The sequence below is a fragment of the Schistocerca gregaria genome, chromosome 10, assembly GCF_023897955.1.
Source record: "Schistocerca gregaria isolate iqSchGreg1 chromosome 10, iqSchGreg1.2, whole genome shotgun sequence".
Classification (NCBI taxonomy): Eukaryota; Metazoa; Arthropoda; class Insecta; order Orthoptera; family Acrididae; genus Schistocerca; species Schistocerca gregaria.
Window position 1 is genome coordinate 212793019 of NC_064929.1, and position 21589 is coordinate 212814607.

General features: G+C 44.4%; 1 protein-coding gene across 1 annotated transcript in view; it reads right to left on the reverse strand.

The window, feature by feature from the left end:
* The window catches only part of LOC126293584 (aminopeptidase N-like), a 155445-nt gene extending 149534 nt beyond the window's left edge, over positions 1-5911 (reverse strand). The window contains exon 1 of the mRNA XM_049986859.1: positions 5794-5911. Coding sequence (XP_049842816.1) covers positions 5794-5896 — 103 coding nt within the window. The 5' untranslated portion in view covers positions 5897-5911. The remainder of the gene's footprint in view (positions 1-5793) is intronic.
* Positions 5912-21589: the final 15678 nt, after the last annotated feature.

Genomic DNA, 21589 nt, shown 5'->3' on the forward strand with positions numbered 1-21589 from the left:
CCTCTTGTTAGATCTATTGTTATGCTGAATGCCATTCTAGGTAGTCTATTGTCATTCTTGCTATATGGCCTGCCTAATTCAACCTTCTCCTCTTGAGCACTTCGACGATGTTACGGTGTTCGTACAGCCCTCATAATTCTTCATTTCTTCTTATTCTTCATTCCATGTTATTTTCGTCCTATACAGGTCCAAAAATTTTCCATAGTATTTTTCTTTCGAATATTAACAGATTTTGTTCATCTTTCTTTATAAATACTGTTTCACATCCATATAACATCCCAGGTATAATGGTCGATTGATATAAGCGGATTTTGAAGTTACTGCTAAGTGATCTTTTTCTTAGAATTTTGATGAAACTAAAAACTGTCTTGTTTGCTGTTGATTAACGGGCATCAAATAATTGCTGTAGAGTAATGAAATTACAGCAATACATTTTGTCTAAGTAACAGATGTAAGTGATTAAGATTGCAAGATCACAGGGTAATCTAAGCGCGAGATAAGCCATTGCCATTATGAAGTGCTGGTACTTTAATAACCGATCTAAAGAGAGCATGCAAACGTGGCTGTATTGTGTTGTACAGTTGCCAGAGGTCAGTCTGTGGGATGGTGTTCCATACGTTGCACTTGATTTTTGGACAACATGGTTGTGGAGATGAAGCAGCGATTAGTATGATTAATGAATTATTCAAAAACTGTCTTAATCGCATACCGCCAACCAGTTTCAGCCCGACTTAGGGGTCATCTTCCATAGTTTCCTGTTGTTACGTAGACAGGAGTGACACCACCAGCGGTCAACCAATGGAAGATGACCCCTACGTCGGGTTGAAACCGGTTGGCGGTATAATAATAATAAATGCGATTAAGACTGTTTTTGAATAATTGCCTATTGCACTTGATCTGTCAATACAAGTAGGATTAACGTTTTTTGTGGATGACGCTGGAGCTGTGATACCACGATGCTCGATTACAAACAGAACTGGTGATCGAGCAGGCCACGGTGACGTGTCGACATATGTAGAACATATTGGGCTAGAAAGTGGCGAGCGGTCTCTTGTTGGAAAACACTCTCTGGAATGCTGTTCATGAACGGCAGCATAAGCACCAGACTGACGTACAGTTTTGCAATCAGAGTTCATGGGATAACCGCCAGAGAATGGTCTTGCTAACAAAATCGCATCCTAGCAATCAGACAGGTTGGTTGCAGGCTCTCAGGTGGCTTTCTTCTAACCAACACACGGCCATCACTGGCACCGAGGCAGAACCAGCTTCCATCAGAAAACACAACAGACCTCCACCCTGCCCTCCAATTAGCTCTCGCTTCACACCACTGAAGTCGCAAATGGCGGTGGTCTGGAGTCAGTGGGATGCACGCAACGGGCGCATGGCTTCCAGCTGTCATTGAAGTACTCGCTTTGGACACCACTGGACATTAAAATTGCTACACCAAGAAGAAATGCAGATGATAAACGGGTATTCATTGGACAAATATATTATACTAGAACTGACATGTGATTACATTTTCACGCAATTTGGGTGCATAGATACTGAGAAATCAGTACCCAGAACAACCACCTCTGGCCGTAATAACGGCCTTGATACGCCTGGGCATTGAGTCAAACAGAGCTTGGATGGCGTGTACAGGTACAGCTGCCAATGCAGCTTCAACACGATACCACAGTTCATCAAGAGTAGTGACTGGCGTATTGTGACGAGCCAGTTGCTCGGACGCCATTGACAAGACGTTTCCAGTTGGTGAGAGATCTGCAGAATGTGCTGGCCTGGGCAGTAATCGAACATTTTCTATAACCAGAAAGGCCCGTACAGGACTTGCAACATGCGGTCGTGCATTATCCTGCTGAAATGTAGGGTTTCGAAGGGATCGAATGAAGGGTAGAGCCACGGGTCGTAACACGTCTGAAATGTAACGTCCACTGTTCAAAGAGCCTTCAATGCGAACAAGAGGTGACCGAGACGTGTAACCGATGGCACCCCATACCATCACGCCGGGTGATAGGCCAGTATGGTGATGACGAATACACGTTTCCAATGTGCGTTCACCGCGATGTCGCCAAACACTGGTGCGACCATGATGCTATAAACAGAACCTGGATTCACACGAAAAAATGACGTTTTGCCATTTGTGCACCCAGGTCCGTCGTCGAGTACACCATCGCAGCCGCTCCTGTCTGTGATACAGCTTCAGGGGTAACCGCAGCCACGGTCTCCGAGCTGGTAGTCCATACTGCTGCAAACGTCGTCGAACTGTTTGTGCAGATGGTTGTTGTCCTTGAAAACGTCCCCATCTGTTGACTCAGTGATCGAGACGTGGCTGCACGATACGTTACAGCCAAGCGGATAAGTGATACGAGACCGCTGGGGTCCAACACGGCGTTCCGAATTACTTTGCTGAACCCATCGATTCCATATTCTGCTAACAGTCATTAGATATCGACCAACGGAAGCAGAAATGTCGCGATACGATAAACAGCACTCGCTATAGGCTACAATCCGACCTTTACCAAAGTCGGAAACGTGGTGGTACGCATTTCTCCCCCTTACAGGAGGCATCAAAGCAACGTTTCACCAGGCAACGCAAGTCAACTGCTGTTTGCGTATGAGAAATCGGTTGGAAACTTTCCTCATGTGATCACGTTGTAGGTGTCGCCACTGGCGCTAACCCTGTATGCAGCTAAAATGTTTCCGTTTGCTCAAGAGGAGAGAACTTTGTGAAATGAGTGAAAATCAGTGTGGTGGCGTTTATGTCGTTATTTTCTTTAGATTTTGTATAATTTTGATCTTAAACCTACTGACCTAGGATAAAAATGAGCCGAAACCTGTTCGTGTCGCTATCACCAACTTTTACACTGCTTTACACATTTTTCTAAATGAGATTTTTGGCGCTTCAGCGAGTCTCTACTTACATGCCGCAAATATTTAACACATCAACTCATTTCTAAAGTAACGAGGCATATGAAGCTGTTTTAGACACGAAAGTTCGACTCATTAAGGAATTAGTGGTTTAGTGATTACAATCTAACCGAGTTAGCTGATAGACATCAAATTTATATGGAGGTACCATGCAGCAGTCGAGCATCGAGACGCCTGTTTTCCAGGAAGCAGGTTCCCAAACCACGTCCTTGTCAGAGACTTGATGGCCGCCTCACTGAAACAGGATCCCTCGGACCAGACCCAGGGGGAACTGGTGAATCTCGCAGCGGGCGTCCTGGCCAATCTGAGGAAGCTGTGTTGCAGCGAACTGAGGGGAAACCCGACATCGGCACACGATCCACAGCCGTGGAGGCTGAATACCTCCAAGGCCAGTGTGTGGGAAGTCTTGTACAATGCGAGCATATAGCCATTCAAGTAACAGAAGGTGCAACACCTCTCAGCCCGTGGAGTTTTGCCTGTGGTATCTGTTCCAAAATTTAAGCAAACATTATTTCCAAACGTGCATTATCTTTGCACAATAACGAGGCTCCCGCTGTACAAGGTTAAGGACGCAGTAGTCATGCCTCGGAGCTGTGTACCCTAAGGCAACTCGTGCGTTACACCATCAACAGAGATTCGCGATAAGTGTGTGCGCTGGTGTTGTTCACAACCTTTTGATTGGGCCGTATCCTCCTAACATACTCGGTGAAAGAAATTGCGGTGTCCTTATGTGTAAATAACCACCGGAAACGTTCGGTAGCCTCCCACTGGCAGTCGGGTAACGATCTTGCGTCCAGGTTTTTGTTGGTGTTGCACAACATATAGACAGTGTTTTGCCCTGTTGTTGGATTGAGAAGGTTAGGCTACTACCGCACCCACCGCGTTCTCTCGACCTTGCTACGGATTTCTTTTTGTGGTAGGAAATGGAAAGCGTTTGGTGTGCCAGACTTTGACAGACATTCCAGAAGGAGCTGGCCGCCATTATTGGTGAGACACCTGTTCACTCTTTGCGCGCTATATACGATCGTTAGCACGCACATCCCAGTTGTGCGTTAATGTAAACAGAGGGCATTTTCAGAGACATATGTAAACAATATTCACCAGAAGCCAGCATGAACACTGCCTGTGAACATTACAAATGTCAAAACATTCAAGGACCCCCAGCAGGGAAACTGTTCGCCTGTGACATTTGGGCCACACAAAAAAGTGTTTATTTTTATCTCCTTTAATAACTCTACATATCTGTACATGTAGATTTATTTTACAACTTTTGTAGGTGCAGTTACAGCGCACAACTCGTTGAAGAGGCGCCTAAGAGATTAAAGAACACCTAGTACTCTCACAGCTCTCTTTACAATCAACTTCGTGAGTGTAGTTAACACAGAAAGGTCTCCCATACGACGTTAATGAGTGCAAATACAGTAAAGGTGGTAATATGTTCATCTGTTTTGCTTCCAAAAGCAGAAAATTATGCAAATAGAAAATGTTGTGGTTGTTAAGAGTTTAAGAAGCTGAATAATATAGTTTGTCCTGTACGGATTTCGATCGATACGTACAGGCAAAAATTTAGAGAATTCTATGATATCACTGGCTGTCGTTAATGTGCTTCATTATTCGTTGGAGTTATTCTCTTGGCTGTACACTTCCAAAAATATCAAGAATTTATTCTGTTCATCAGACAAACCACATTCTTTATAGCACCTCTGTCATCAGATAAAGATACTATATACTTGATGTATATTAAGGGAAAGTTCGTTGATATGCAGGGTGCTCCAAAAGCAACTCTACACACTTCGTATGTGTAGTGCGTGCGTCGAAATGAGAATGAAACGCTAAATTAAGTTTTGTGTAAAATTGTTTATTTGAGAGTTACACAACACAAACGACGCAAAACTGATTGTGTTCGGAATGAAAAGACGCGAATGGACCCGAAATTCAACACAGCTACGTACTCTACGAGTACCCCAGAACATGTCCAAAATGATCTCCGTGTAGACGAAGACAGTGACGTGCACGATTTGTTAGCGCTCTCGGAATGTCTCAGCCTCATTCTGCACAGTTGCACTGCTATTTCCATTTCGCTGGTGTAGTTGTGCTACATTATCGATTCTAACCTCATACACGAGTTCTTTGAGGCGGCCCTGAAGATAGAAGTCCAGGACGCTAAGATACGGATATCTGGCGGGCTAAGCAACTGGCCAGGCACCACCTGTCCACTTACAGGGATAGATAATTTCTTGCCTCCAGACTGCAATGTACAGGGGCACCGCCGATAAAGCGACATGAGCCGATACGCAGGCGAACACGACACGCGAAAAGCTTGTACTGGCCCATCATGCCACAAATGACATTAAGCAGCATAACTCGAAAATAAATAAGTGTCAGACAAAACTTTATTTAACATTTAATTGTTATTTTGATCCCTACATTTCAGCCTGTATGTAAGTAAAAGGAATGGATCCAAAATTGAACCCTGTGGCCCTGCATTCTTCCTTGCTTTTTTTTTTTGTACCATCCATTCGAGCATTTTTTGTTTTTCAGCGTCGTTTGAATGGTAAGGTAACAATTTCTGTGTGTTCCTATCCAAATACGATGGAAATCACTTGTTTGTAACAACTTTAAATCCACAAAAGTATCTTCTTTTCGAAAACTGTAGCTACACAATCAAATGCCTTTGGAAGATAAGGGGTAAAATAAAATTGCAGGTGGTGCTATTTTGCTGTTCAAAGGCTGTCATATTTTTTAAATAGATGTTTCAGTACCAGCTACGTAAATGCGTGGGAATGGCAGTTACCGGAGGTTCTTCTCGTGTTCTGGTGCACTTAGACGCAGCCCGCGACCGTTAACTAAGATGCGGCAACTTACCTGCGTGCAGTCGGGTCATGGCAACGAAGCGTCCGTTGTGGCTGTGCTCTGCAGACCCTCGGGACGGGAGATGAGCGCTGGCCATCCCTTTTATGTGATCCATCGCGCCTATCAAGCGATACACGAAGATTAAGCGGCTATCGGCGACCACGTTCCGTCTCATCGCCTGATCAGAGTCGCTGATAACGCCTCGGCACTGTCTGTCTTTGTTAATCTGTTAATAAAGGAAATAAATTTCCTGCACGTGTCCGCCATCTTTGTGAATATTTCGTGAACGAAAGCGTCTAGACCGCTTAGTAAAATTTATCTACGTATTACGTCGTTGCAGCTATTTCAATCATCAGGTGAAAATTTCGCACATGTAGGACTACATTCAGCGTCAACATCGATAATAGTTTTGATTTGGTGATATACAGGGTGTTTCCGTAAGTGCGTGCGAAAATGTAACAGCACACAGAGAATGCTCCACTGAACAGGTACGGAACCTTAGGTCGGAGAAGCCAGCTGAAGGAGATAAGGTAGTAAACTTGTCTACCGGTTTGTCTAGCGTTACTGTCTTCCAGCGTATTTACAACTAAGATTGCGTAAAAGAATGAGATTTTTACTCTGCAGCGGAGTGTGCGCTGATATGAAACTTCCTGGCAGATTAAAACTGTGTGCCCGACCGAGACTCGAACTCGGGGCCTTTGCCTTTAGTGAGCAAGTGCTCTACCACTGAGCTATCCAAGTACGACTCACGACCCGCCCTCACGGCCCCAATTCTGTCAGTACCTCGTCTCCTACCTTCCAAACCTCACAGAAGCTCTTCTGCGAACCTTGCAGAACCAGCACTCCTGGAAGAAAGGTGTCGCAGAGACATGGCTTAGCCACAGCCTGGGGGATATTTCCAGAATGAAATTTTCACTCGGCAGGTCCCGAGTTCGAGTCTCGGTCCGGCACACAGTTTTAATCTGCCAGGAAGTTTCGTATCAGCGCACACTCCGCTGCAGAGTGAAAATCTCACTCTGGAAACATCCCCCAGGCTGTGGCTAAGGCATGTCTCCGCAATGTCCTTTCTTCCAGGAGTGCTAGTTCTGCCGGGTTCGCAGGAGAGCTTCTGTGAAATTTGGAAGGTAGGAGACGAGGTACTGACGGAATTGAAGCTGTGAGGATGGGTCGTGAGTCGTGCTTAGAGGGCGAGTCTGATTACTAGGAAGCCACGATGCAGGTCTTGTTTACTTTATTCGTACATAAGTTGGCTCTGAGTTACCGTATTTACATTGCCCGATGACTAAGTGCTACGAATCAACAACAGGCCCATTCATTACTCAGTACAACACGATGAAGTAGTATTTGTTGTTGTTGTGGTCTTCAGTCCTGAGACTTGTTTGGTGCAGCTCTCCATGCTACTCTATTCTGTGCAAGCCTCTTAATCTCCCAGTACCTACCGCAACCTACATAGTTCTGAATCTGCTTAGTGTATTCATCTCTTGGTCTTCCTCTACGGTTTTTACCCTCCACGCTACCCTCCAGTACTAAATTGATGATCCCTTGATGCCTCAGAACATGCCCTACCAACCGATCCCTTCTTCTAGTCAAGTGGTGCCACAAATTTCTCTTCTCTACAATCCTATTCAATACCTCCTCATTAGTTATGTGATCTACCCATCTAATCTTCAGCAGTCTTCTGTAGCACCACATTTCTAAAGCTTCTATTCTCTCCTTGTCCAAACTATTTATCGTCCACGTTTCACTTCCATACATGGCTACGCTCCATACAAATACTTTCAGAAACGACTTCCTGACACTTAAATGCATACCCGATCTTAACAAATTTCTCTTCTTCAGAAACACTTTCCTTGCCATTGCCAATCTACATTTTATATCCTCTCTACTTTGACCATCATCAGTTATTTTGCTCCCCAAATAACAAAACTCCTTTACTACTTTAAGTGTCTCATTTCCTAATCTAATTCCCTCAGCATCACCCGACTTAACACTACTACATTCCATTATCCTCGTTTTGCTTTTGTTGATGTTCATTTAACCATACAGTAAAGCTGCATGACCTCGGGAAAAATGACGACCGTAGTTTGCCCTTGCTTTCAGCCGTTCGCAGTACCAGCACAGCAAGGCCGTTTTGGTTAGTGTTAAAAGGCCAGATCAGTCAATCATCCAGACTGTTGCCCCTGCAACTACTGAAAAGGCTGCTGCCCCTCTTCAGGAACCACACGTTTGTCTGGCCTCTCAACAGATACCCCTCCGTTGTGGTTGCACCTACGGTACGGCCATCTGTATCGCTGAGGCACGCAAGCCTCCCCACCAACGGCAAGGTCCTTCGCAGAAATCAGACATGCACCTTGTGTGGGGGGGAAGTACGTTGCAATGTCTTCAGTGCTGAATGGCTGTATAGGGAACGATTTCCTAACAGGCGACATCCGTCACGAAGAGTGTTTATTTCTCTCGATCGACGAATGTGGGAGATTGGTTCTTTGGAAAGAAGAAAAGAGGGACCTGGCAACATGAGGACCACTCGCACACCCGATTTTAAAGAGGAGCACTGGAACGTGTTGCCACGGACGCCACTACAAGTATTGGTAGTACTGCACGTGAAACGGGTGGCCCTGCAATCACTACCGTGTGGCGAGCACTCCACGAACACCAACTACAACAGTATCAGCCACAACGAGTCCGACTTTGCAGCAAGGGTCGCATTGTGCCAGCGGTTGCTCCAACAATGGAGTGATCTGCCAGATTTCTTCCAAACCGTGCTGTTTACTGACGAGCCTCATTTGGTCGCAATAGTATTTCGAACAGCAGGAATAGCCGTGTGTGGGATGAAACACCCTCACACCTTAGTAGAGTCACACCATCGAGTACGCTTTGTTGCGAATATCTGGACCGCCGTTGTAGGCGACAACCTCATTGGGCCTTATCTTCTACCTGGCCGTGTGAATGGCCACCTGTACTTGACGTTCGTGCAAACAGTAAGCAGTATAAACAATAAATAGACAGTAATGTTTTTGTTTATTTCTATTATCTCATTAAGGTGCCTTCTCGGACCCCAAGCTCCCAACCTCAAATTGTTCGATGGAGCACCATCTATGTCCTCTTAAATCTTTTCACGCTCTTACGGGAACAACGTAATAATTAAGGAAATACAGGGTGTTAGATAAAAGTATTATACAATTTGAGAACTGGTGGTATGGGCCAAAACAAGACAAAAATGTCCCCTAAACATGGGCTCTAAACGGCATACCTAAACAGCTGTGAGCACTTGCCCGCTTTCGATATTGTCGAACGCACTTCTACTACAAGCTCTGCGCTATTACTAACGACCTACAGAAAGAACTAAACAGATGATGACACGTTTTCCGTGGAACAGCACTCCCTAATCATCGGTCAGTGTTGTTACTTCAGACCGTATTCATACACTACTGGCCATTAAAATTGCTACACCACGAAGATGACGTGCTACAGACGCGAAATTTAACCGACAGTAAGAAGATGCTGTGATATGCAAATGCTTAGCTTTTCAGAGCATTCACATAAGGTTGGCGCCGGTGGCGACACCTACAACGTACTCACACGGGGAAACATTCCTACAGATTTCTCAAACACAAACAACAGTTGACCGGCGTTGCCTGGTGAAACGTTGTTGTGATGCCTCGTGTAAGGAGGAGAAATGCGTACTACCACGTTTCCGACTTTGATAAAGGTTCGATTTCGGTTTATCGTATCGCGACATTGCTGCTTGCATTGGTCGAGATCCAATGACTGTTAGCAGAATATCGAATCGGTGGGTTCAGATGGGTAATACGGAACGTCGTGCTGGATCCCAACGGCCTCGTATCACCAGCAGTCGAGATCACAGGCTTCTTATCCGCATGGATGTAACGTATCGTGCAGCCATGTCTAGATCCCTGAGTCAACAGATGGGGACATCTGCACAAAAAGTTCGACGACGTTTGCAGCAGCTTGGACTATCAGCTAGGAGACCACGGCTGTGGTTACCCTTGACGCTGCATCACAGACAGGAGCGGCTGCGATGGTGTACTCGACGACGAACCTGGGTGCACGAATGGCAAAACACCATTTTTTCGTGTGAATCCAGGTTCTGTTTACAGCATCGTGATGGTCGCATCCGTCTTTGACGACATCGTGGTGAACGAACATTGGAAGCGAGTATTCGTCATCGCTATACTGGCGTATCACCCGGCGTGATGGTACGGAGTGACATTGGTTACACGTCTCGGTCACCTCTTGTTCGCATTGACGGCACTTTGAACAGTGGCCGTTACATTTCAGATGTGTTATGACCCGTGGCTCTACCCTTCATTCGATCCCTTCGAAACCCTACATTTCAGCAGGATAATGCACGACCGCATGTTGCAGGTCCTGTACGGGCCTTTCTGGATACAGTAAACGTTCGACTGCTGGACTCGCCATCACATTCTCCAGACCTCTCACCAACTGAAAACGTCTGGTCAATGGTGGCCGAGCAACTGGCTCGCCTTAATACGCCAGTCACTACTCTTGATGGACTATGGTATCGTGTTGAAGCTGCATGGGCAGCTGTGCCTGCACACGCCATCCAGGCTCTGTTTGACTCAATGCCCCGGCGTATCAAGGCCGTTATTACGGCCAGAGGTGGTTGTTCTGGGTACTGATTTCTCAGGATCTATGCACCCAAATTGCGTGAAAATGTCATTACATGTCAGTCCTAGCAGAATATATTTGTCCAATGAATACCCGTTTATCATCTGCATTTCTTCTTTATGTTGCAATTTTAATGGCCAGTAGTGTAGTTGTGGGTGAATGCAGCACATACGTTAGTTCTAACGAAACCACGTGCTGCTGCGGTAATTTTGTGCAGTTCTTTCACATTGCATGAGGTTGGTGCGTAAGTCCATAGCGTTTTCCAACAAATTTAATAAACACAACAGATGCACATAAGAGCAATTAGTCATCAATAACATGTTATCCTTCTCTATTTAGGACAGTCTGCCAAAGCTCGGGTAACGTTCAGATTCCATGACTGTAGCAGTGAAGTGATTTTCAGGCGAAGAGTTCGACGAGCCGTGTTCCGAGTGCTTTTTCACGCGGAAAGATTCTTGAAGGTTGTTCGACAGAGAGCGGAAAAGATGAAAATATGAGGGTGCAAGATCAGGTGAATAACGTGTGTGTGGAGTGACTGTATAGTTGTGTCTGTCAGTCTAGCAGAATGTAGGCGGGCGTTATCGTGGAGTGGCATCTCTTCACACAGTCTTCCTCGTCGTTGTTCTTGAACTCCGTCTGCAAGACGTCTCAGGTTTCGACAATAAATGTCAGCAGCTACGGTTACACATTGGCGAAGTAATTCATAATACACCGCAGTTTTGCTGTTCTCCCGGATGCATAACATTGTCTTTTGTGGATGCGTGCAGGTCTTTGCATAGGGAGTTGCTGCCTTTTTGACTCAACCACTGCTTTATTTTCCTTGTGTTAGCTTAAAGTCACCATTTCTCCTCACCAGTAACTATACAAGTTTGGCATCGTCGGTGTTGTTCACTAGCCAGTTGATGAGGAGCAAGCAGAGATGCATACAGAATGACGCTTTCACTCTGCAGCGTATGTGCGGTGCTATGAAACTTCCTGGCAGATTAAAACTGTGTGCCGGACCGAGACTCGAACCCGGAATCCTTACCTTTTGCGGGCAAGTCCTCTACCATCTGAGCTACCTATGGACGACTCACGACCCGACTTCACAGCTTCAATTTTACCAGTACCTCGCCTCCTACCTTCCAGACTTCACAGAAGCTCTTCTGCGAACCTAACTCAGATGGTAGAGCACTTGCCCGCGAAAGGCAAAGGTCCCGAGTCTCGGTCCGGGAAACAGATTTAATCTCCCGGGAAGTTAGAGAGACGCATATACGGCTAACAGTTGATTTTTGTGATTTTGGCTTTGAGCAAGCAATGCCCAGGCACCCGATTTTTGAACCTTCCCCATGGCATGCAAATGTCGCACGACGGTGGGACGATGACAGTTCATCACATTTGCCTGTTGTCGAGGATGCTGACGCAGACCGTTGTGGATTAATGCGTCTAAACGATCTGCATAAAATCCCAAAGGTCTTACTGAACGTCAAGAGTCACTAAAGTCAAAATAATCCTCCTTAAAACGAGAAAACCAATTTCTTGTCTAGCTCTCACCGACGACGTCATCCGCATACACGGCGCAAATGTTTGTGGCTGCCTGCGCTACTGACATCGCCCTATTCGATTCGAACACAAGATGATGTCGTAAATGATCGTATTTCTCAGGCTGGCACTCATTTTTCTAGCGTCCACAATCACTATCTCAAAATGACGTAATTACAGTATGTAAACTCAGATAGAACAGCGAATTACAAATAAAAAATGACAGTCGATAGATAAGCCCATAGTAACCTGAATTTCAAAATGCAAAACGAAAACTCTGCGAACTTATGAACCAACCTAATAGTCTTATCTTTGCACATACAATCATACTAATCTACTGTTCCACATGGGAAACGGAGAACATGACTTTTTGTTATGCTCTTGGAAATGAAATAACCTTTGCAACCGTGCCCCGTACACTCCAAAATATCCAGAATGTCGGGTATCTACCTGCACCAGTACTCAGCCATGTTTTCCAGCGACAAGTACATTTTGGCTATGTGGCTCCAACAACGGCGGATTGTTGAAAACCTCTCTCCGTTCGAAATCCTGTTGTGGTGATGCGACTGTTGGAACGAATGGAAGAAGATTCTGGAACTTCTGTAGGGTATGCAGAATTTCAGCGTGTCTCGGGATTAGTCATCCTCTGGTGTCAGCGATCATGCATGGTTGGTTGATTCGGAGAGGTGACCAAACAGGTCATCCGTCCCGTCGGATTAAGAATGGGGAAGGAAGTCGGCCGTGCCCTTTTAAAGGAACCATCCTGACATGAAATAAACAAATGTCGTGTGACTAGGGCCCCCCATCAGGTAGGCCGTTCGCCGATTGCAAGTCTTTCGATTTGACGCCACTTCGGCGACTTGACCGTCGATGGGGATGAAATAATGATGATTAGGACAACAAAGCACCCAGTCCCTGAGCGGGGAAAATCTCCGACCCAGCCGAGAATCGAACCCGGCTCATAGGATTGTCGTTGTGCCGCTGACCCTCAGCTACCGACACTGGCCTGAAGCGATCTAGGGAAATCACGGAAAGGCTAAATCAGGACGGCTGGAAGCGGGTTTGAACCGTCGTCCTCCCGAATGCGAGTCCAGTGGGCTAACCACTGCGCCACCTCGTTCGGTAATCATGCACGAAATGCTGCTACACCCATATGAAGGTACACCATGTCCAAGACCTTCGACAACAGGCTCACCCAGCCAGAAAGTTGTTCTCCCAGGAGATGTTGCAAACATCTGGTGAAGATCACTTTTCACAACAACGGTACGTTTAACACACTTGACTGGTTTGATGCAAAATGGTATTGTCAATTTTCGTAACCAAGAAGTGCAAAATGCACAAGCAGTTGAAAAAGCATGACATCAGAACCGATTTTCACTTAATTCATGGACTGCAATTAGTGGGGATGGAGATTAGATTAGATTAGATTAGATTAGTGTTTCGTTGCATAGATCAGTGTTGAGGAGATCCTCGTGGATGTGAAACATGTCACCATTTTTTATTTTTATTTGTAAGCTGAAATAACAATACTAATAGTATAAATATATACAACACATCATTTGTTTCTATTAAAAAATTCGTCAATGGAATAGGAGGAGTTGGCCACTAGTAATTCTTTCAGGCTCCTTTTAAACTGATCTTTATAAAATTATTGAAGATGAGTGTTCCTGAGTAGTGGACCCCTTTTTGAACTAAAGTAAGTGCTTTTAAGTCCTTGTGCAGATCATTTTTGTTCCTGGTATTGTATGTATGAACTGAGCTGTTTGTTGGAAAAAGAGATATATTATTTAGGACAAATTTCATTAAGGAGTAAATATACTGAGAGGCAGTAGTTAGTATACCCAGTTCTTGGAAGAGATTTCTACGGGATGTCCGTGAGTTTACTCCACAAATAATACGTATGACACGCTTTTGGACTCTGAAAACTTTTGTTTGACTTGAAGAGTTACCCCAAAATATTATACCATATGACATTATGGAATGAAAGGAGTCAAAGTATGCAAGCTTTTTCACTTTTATGTCGCCTGTGTCTGCTAACACTCGAATTGCAAATATAGATTTGTTAAGGCGTTTCTGCAGTTCTGTGGTGTGCTCCTCCCAACTGAATTCATTATCAAGTTGTAATCCCATGAATTTAAGACTGTCAACCTCTTCTATCTGCTGTTCTTCGTACTTTATGCATATGCTGGGTGGAAACCTCTTTCAGGTTCTGAATTGCATATAGTGAGTCTTTTCGAAGTTTAATGTCAGTAAGTTGGCTTTAAACCATTTATTAATATCCATGAAAATATCATTAGCAGATCTTTCTAGAACTACACTCGACATACTATTTATTGCAATACTTGTGTCACCTGCAAACAAAACGAACTCTGCTTCTGGCAGTGTAACTGATGAGAGATCATTAATGTACACAAGGAAAAGCAATGGCCCTAAGATGGATCCTTGTGGGACACCACATGTAATTTCTTCCCATTCTGATGATGACTGATGACTTAATTCACCCTTTCTTTCCTGTTAGCGAGGTATGACTTCAACCATTTTGCAGCACTGCCCACGACACCATAGAATTCTAATTTATTTAAAAGAATGTTGTGGTTTACACAATCGAATGCCTTTGACAAATCACAGAAAATACCTGCTGCTTGTAACTGGTTATTTAATGAATTAAACGGACTAATGAATTTAATGGACTAACAGGCCTTCACATACTGCCCTACAGCCTGAGTTGTACAGAGTATCGTCAGTGCCTGTCAAACAACTTGCCTGTCAAACAACTTGCCTGTCCAGGTACACGAGGCACCATTCCAGCAACGGTTCGAGATTTTTTTCAGACAGTGTGTGATTCCATAAAACGCCGGACAGAGACATAACTTGGTAGGAATGGACACCATTCAGATAACTTCCTTTAGCTTGTACGATGGAGTACCAGTCAATTTTCTCGTAATGTCCGAGAACGCCTCTCACTACGTTCAATGGCCGACGGATTGGTCAGGGAAGTCCACTGCGTTTACCAGCTCGTTCCCCTGACCGTCGTCCCTCGGATTATTGCTCAGCGAGTGACTTGAGATCTTTGAGGTAGGCAAGTTCCATTAATGATGTACAGACACTACAGGAACGTATCTCAAATGCCTGCCAGAGAAACCATATCAGACCTTGATTTTTCTTCCTACGGTGTGTGATGTCATAAAACGTCGGACGGAGGTATGACTTACTAGAAATGGACATCATGTTGTGTACTTCCTTTAGCTTATGCAACAGCAGGTAGATTCTTGTTTTACAGTAACAGAATAAAGTGTTCTCTTTTGTTTACTACTTACTGGAGGTCGTTTGTAATGGCAAAGAGGTTGCAGAAGAACTGTTTCACAGCAGAGAAGATGACGAAGTACTCATAGTTTTTAGAGGTATTCATTTTATACCGCTTATTATCTGGTCATTTTTTACATATTCTAGTCCACACTACCACCTACCAAATATGGAACACACACTTTTTTTGCAATCTTCATCTTAAGCAAAGTACAGCGGATAGGCAAAATAATGGGAACATCTGTACTTACTTGGGAATAGTTTATTAATAAGGGGTTCGTCCGATGTTTGCCCGAAACACAGCTGCGATTCTTCTTGGGATACTGGCATATAATGATTGTATAGTCTCTCCAGTGGAATGTCATGCCACTGTTCGATCAGAACCTCTTCTAACTCGTGCAGTGACGAGGGAGGCGGAAACCTGCTCCGGAGTCTGCGCTCCAATAAAATCCAGAAGGGGTCCATAATGTTAAAGTCCGGGGAATGCGCTGGCCAGGGAAGACGCTGCAGTTCAGTTGCATGCTCCTCGTACCACGATTGCGCTGTCCTGGCTGTGTGAATGGGTGCGTTATCGTCCTGAAATATGGCATCATTGTTGGGGAACAATATTTGAATCATGGAGTGCGCCTGATCATCTAAAACGTTCACATAATCGTTGGTTGCTAGATGTATGAGACAGGCTAAATACCCTCAGACTTCAAGAAGAATATAATAATTCCAAGCAGGTGCTGACAGATGTGAAAATTACCGCACAATCAGTTTAATAAGTCACGGATGCAAAATACTAACGCGAATTCTCTACAGACGAATGGAAAAACTGGTAGAAGCCGACCTCGGGCAAGACAGTTTGGATTCCGCAGAAATATTGGAACACGTGAGGCAATACTGACCCTACGACTTATCTTAGAAGAAAGATTAAGGAAAGGAAAAACCTACGTTTCTAGCATTTGTAGACTTCGAGAAAGCTTTTAACAATGTTGACTGAAATACTCTCTTTCAAATTCTGAAGGTGGCGGGGGTAAAATACAGGGAACGAAAAGGCTGTTTACAATTTGTACAGAAACGAGATGGCAGTTATACGAGTCGAGGGGCACGAAAGGGAAGCAGTGGTTGGGAAGGGAGTGAGACAGGGTTGTAGTCTCTCCCCGATGTTATTCAATCTGTATATTGAGCAAGCAGTATAGGAAACAAAAGAAAAATTCGGAGTAGGTATTAAAATCCATGGAGAAGAAATAAAAACTTTGAGGTTCGCCGATGACATTGTAATTCAGTCAGAGACAGTGTCTTGAAAGGAGTATATAAAAGATGAACATCAACAAAAGCAAAACGAGGATAATGGAATGTAGTCGAATTAAGTCGGGTGATGCTGAGGGGAATTAGATTAGGAAATGAGACACTTAAAGTAGTAAAAGAGTTTTGCTATTTGGGGAGAAAAATAACTGATGATGGTCGAAGTAGAGAGGATATAAAATGTAGACTGGCAATGGCAAGGAAAGCGTTTCTGAAGAAGAGAAATTTGTTAACATCGAGTATAGATTTAAGTGTCAGGAAGTCGTTTCTGAAAGTATTTGTATGGACTGTAGCCATGTATGGAAGTGAAACATGGACGATAAATAGTTTGGACTGGAAGAGAATAGAAGCTTTCGAAATGTGGTGCTACAGAAGAATGTTGAAGATTAGATGCGTAGATCACATAATTAATGAGGAGGTATTGAATACGATCGGGAGAAGAGAAGTTTGTGGCACAACTTGACTAGAAGAAGGGATCGGTTGGTGGGACATGTTCTGAGGCATCAAGGGATCACAAATTCAGTACTGGAGGGCAGAGTGGAGGGTAAAAATCGTAGAGGGCGACCAAGAGATGAATACACTAAGCAGATTCACAAGAATGTAGGTTGCAGTAGGTACTGGGAGATGAAGGAGCTTGCACAGGACAGAGTAGCACGGAGAGCTGCATCAAACCAGTCTCAGGACTGAAGACAACAACAACAACAATCGTTGGTTGTAGCATGGCCTTTGTGAACAATGATGGGACCAGCAGAATACCATGATATGGCTGCCCACACCATAACAGTTACATTTCCATGCTTTACGGTTGGAATCAAGCAAAGAGGACTGTACGTGTCTTTTCTCGAGACGTAAAGCCGGCCCGATGTTCGAAATGACGAAAACGTTGGCTCGTCCTACCATATGACGTGCTTCGACTGGTCAACGATTCAGTGCTCAAGCTCTTGGCACCATGTTTTACGCTTCTTTGCGGTGGTTATCGTCTCTAATGGTTCGGTATAACAGCTCATCAATGGATATTCGCTTTATGGGAGTTCTCGGCGGACAGTGTCGATAGATACGGGGTCTCGAAGATGGCTATTGATGCCAGCAGTCAAATTAGCCGCCGTAGTTTCGTGTTGTTTTGATACGATTCGTGTTAGCATACGACGACCCCCGTCATTTAGATTTGATTTGCGCATTCTATTACGTTTACTCTGTGATTTATTTCCATGTTTTGTGTATGCCGTGATGACTGTCAAAACAGTTGCTCTTCAAACATTCAGTAAGTCGATTGTCTCGGTTACTGATGCTCTAGCTAATCGGGCCCCCAGTATCTACCCTTTTTGGAACTCTGTTAGGTCTTTCATTGCGCGTCGATCTCTGCCCGTGAAAGCAAATACGAAGAGTGCACTACTGATGAACGACCACCTGCATTGACGGCTAGTCCGTACTGAACACTGGCACAGTCCAGCGTTACACGTGCCTTACCTACGCTGATGACCGTCAAACAAAACCATCCCATTACTGCCACTGTTCACATTATTCTGCCCAATCCCTGTATATGGGCCAGTCTACTGAAAACTGAACAGCCACGACGGGTCCTGTGAATGGCTCCATTCAAAAGTAATCAGCACACGCATGAAGAGAATTTTGTGACTGCAAGACGAGACGACGAGTTTCTGTGTAGTGGAACGCGGTCACTCGCTGGCGGATCCACAGCCGCACCCACTTCTGCACTTCCGCGTCAAACTGAAACCGGTATCCACGCATGTCTAGAGCTACATGGATACCCTGCAAATCACATTTAACTGCCTGGCAGAGGGTTCATCGAACCACCTTCACAATTCTCTATTATTCCGATCTCGTATAGCGCGCGGGAAGAATAAACACCTTTATCTTTACGTACGAGCTCTGATTTCCCTTATTTTATCGTGTTAATCCTTCCGCCCTATATAGGTCGGTATGAAAAAAATATTTTCACATTCGGAGGAGAAAGTTGGTGATTGGAATTTCGTGATAACATTCCGTCGCAACGAAAAACGCCTTCCTTTTAATGATTTCCAGCACAAATCCTGCATCACTTCTCTGACACTCACACCCATATTTCGCGATAATACAAAAGTGCTGCCTTTCTTCGAACTTTTTCGATGTACTCCGTCAGTGCTACCTGGTAAGGATCCCACACCGCGCAGCAGTATTCTAAAAGAGAACGGACAAGCGTAGTGTAGGCAGTCTCCTTAGTAGGTCTGTTACATTTTCTTAAGTGTCCTACCAATAAAACGCAGCCTTTGGTTAGCCTTCCGCACAACATTTTCTAATTTAAGTTGTTCGTAATTGTAATACCTAGGCTTTTAGATTAGACTGATTTATCGTGTAAATCAAGTTTAACGAGTTCCTTTTAGCACTCATGCCGATGATCTCACACTTTTAGTTATTTAGGGTCAACTGCCACTTTTCGCACCATTCAGATATCTTTCCTAAATAGTTTTGTAGTTTGTTTTGATCTTCTGATGACTTTATTTGTCGATGAACGACAGCGTCATCTTCAAACAGCAGAAGACGGCTGTTCAGATTGTCTCCCAAGTCGTTTATATAGATAAGGAACAGCAAAGCGCCTACGACACTACCTGGGGGCACGCCTGAAATCACTTCTGTTTTACTCGATGACTTTCCGTCAATTACTGCGAACTGTGACCTCTCTGACAGGACATCGCAAATTCAGTCACGTAACAGACGATATTCCATAAGCGCGCAATTTCAATACGAGCCGCTTGTGTGCTACAGTGTCAAAAGCCTTCCGGAAATCCAGAAATACGGAATCGATCTGAACTCCCGTGTCAATAGCACTGAACACTTCATTTGAATAAAGAGCTAGTTGTGTTTCACAGGAACGATGTTTTCTAAACCCATGTTGACTCTCTGTCAATAGACCGTTTTCTTCGAGGTAATTCATGATGTTCGAACACAATATATGTTCTAAAATCCTGCTACATATCGACGTTAACGATATGCGCCTGTAATTTAGTGCATTACTCCTACTACCTTTCTTGAGTACTGGAGTGACCTGTGCAACTTTCCAGTCTTTGGGTACGGATCTTTCGTCGAGCGAACGGTTTTATATGATTGTTAAGTATGGAACTAATGCATCAGCATACTCCGAAAGGAACCTAATTGGTGTACAGTCTGGAGCAGAAGACATACTTTTATTAAGTGATTTGAGTTGCTTCACTACTCCGAGATATCTACTTCTACATTACTCATGTTGGCAGCTGTTCTCGATTCGAATTCTGGAATATTTACTTCGTCTTCTTTTGTTAAGGCATTTCGGAAGGCTGTGTTCAGTAAATCTGCTTTGGCAGCACTGTCTTCGATAGTATCTCCATTGCTATCGCGCATAGAAGGCATCGATTGTTTGTTGCCGTCAACATACTTCACATACGACGAGATTCTCTTTGGATTTTCTGCCAGGTTTGGAAACAAAGTTTCGTTGTGGAAACTGTTACAGGCATCTCGCATTGAAGTCCGCTCAAAATTTCAAGCTTCTGTAAAAGATCGCCAATCTTGGGGATTCTGGGTCTGTTTAAATTTGGCATTTTTGTTTCGTTGTTTCTGCAACAGTGTTCTAACCCGTTTTATGTACCAAGGAGGATCTGCTGCGTCGTTTGTTAGTTTATTTGGTATAAACCTCTCAATTGCTGCCGATACTATTGCTTTGAATTTAAGTCACATCTGATCTACATGTATATTATTAATATGGAAGGAGTGGAGATTGTTTCTCTGGAAGGCGCCAAGTTAATGTTTGTCTGCTTTTTTGAACAAGTATAATTTTCGCTTATTTTTCGAGGATTTGGGGATTACAATATTCAGTCTCGCCACGACAACCTTGTGTTCGCTAATGCCTATATCGGTTTTGATGCTGGTTATTAACTCAGTGTTACTTGTTGCTAAAAGGTTAAGTGTGGTTTCACAACCGTTTACTATTCGCATGGGTTTATGAACTAACTGCTAGAAATAATTTTCAGAGAATGCGTTTAGCACAATATGATATTTTATGCGTACCTCTGCAATTAAACATCTATTTTCGCCAACATATTGAGGGTAAATTAAAGTCACCACCAACTATTATCGTATGAGTCCGGTACGTGTTTGAAATCAAACTCAAGTTTTCTTTGAACGTTTCAGCAACTGTATCATCTGAACTGGGAGGTTGGTAAAAGGATCCAATTACTATTTTATTCCGGTTTCCAACAATGACCTCTGCCCATACTAACTCACAGGAGGTATCTACTTCAATTTCGCGACAACTGCTTCTAACGCCAACCGTGTTTGGCCTGTCTTTTCCGAACAGTGTTAGGTTCTTCGCGAAAATTTCGGCTGAGCTTTTATCCGGCTTCAGCAAGCGTTCAGTGCCTATAACGATTTGAGCATCAGCGCTTTCTATTAGCGCTTGGAGCTCTGGTACTTTCCCAACACAGCTACGACAATTTGCAACTGTTACACCGATGGTTCCTGTAACTACGTTCTTCCTGTGTCCAGCCTGCACCCTTTGTGACTGAAGCCCTTCTTGTGTTTTCCCGAGACCTTCTAACCCAAAAAGGCGTCCACACAGCCCCTGCTACCCGTGTAGCCGCCTCCTGCGTCTAGTGGACACCTGACCTATTCAGCGGAACCCAAAACCCAACCACCTTTTGGCGCAAATCGAGGAATCTGCAGCCCACACTGTCGCATAACGGTCTGCGCCTCTGATTCAGACCCTCCACTCGGCTCTGTACCAGAGGTTCGCAATCGGTCCTGTCGACCATGCTGCAAATGGTCAGCTGTGCTTTCATCTTGCAAGCAAGACTGGCAGCCATTACCACTTCTGTTAGCTGCTCGAAACCAGAGAGAATCTCCTCTGATCCAAAGTGAACAAAACATCATTGGTACCGACGTGAGCAACCACCTGCAGTTGGCTGCAACCTGAGCTCTTCGTGGCATCCGGGACGCCCCTTTCCACACCTGCAATGACGCCACCTGATATGCACACGGAGTGCACATTGGTTTTCTTACCCTCTTGTCAGCCGAG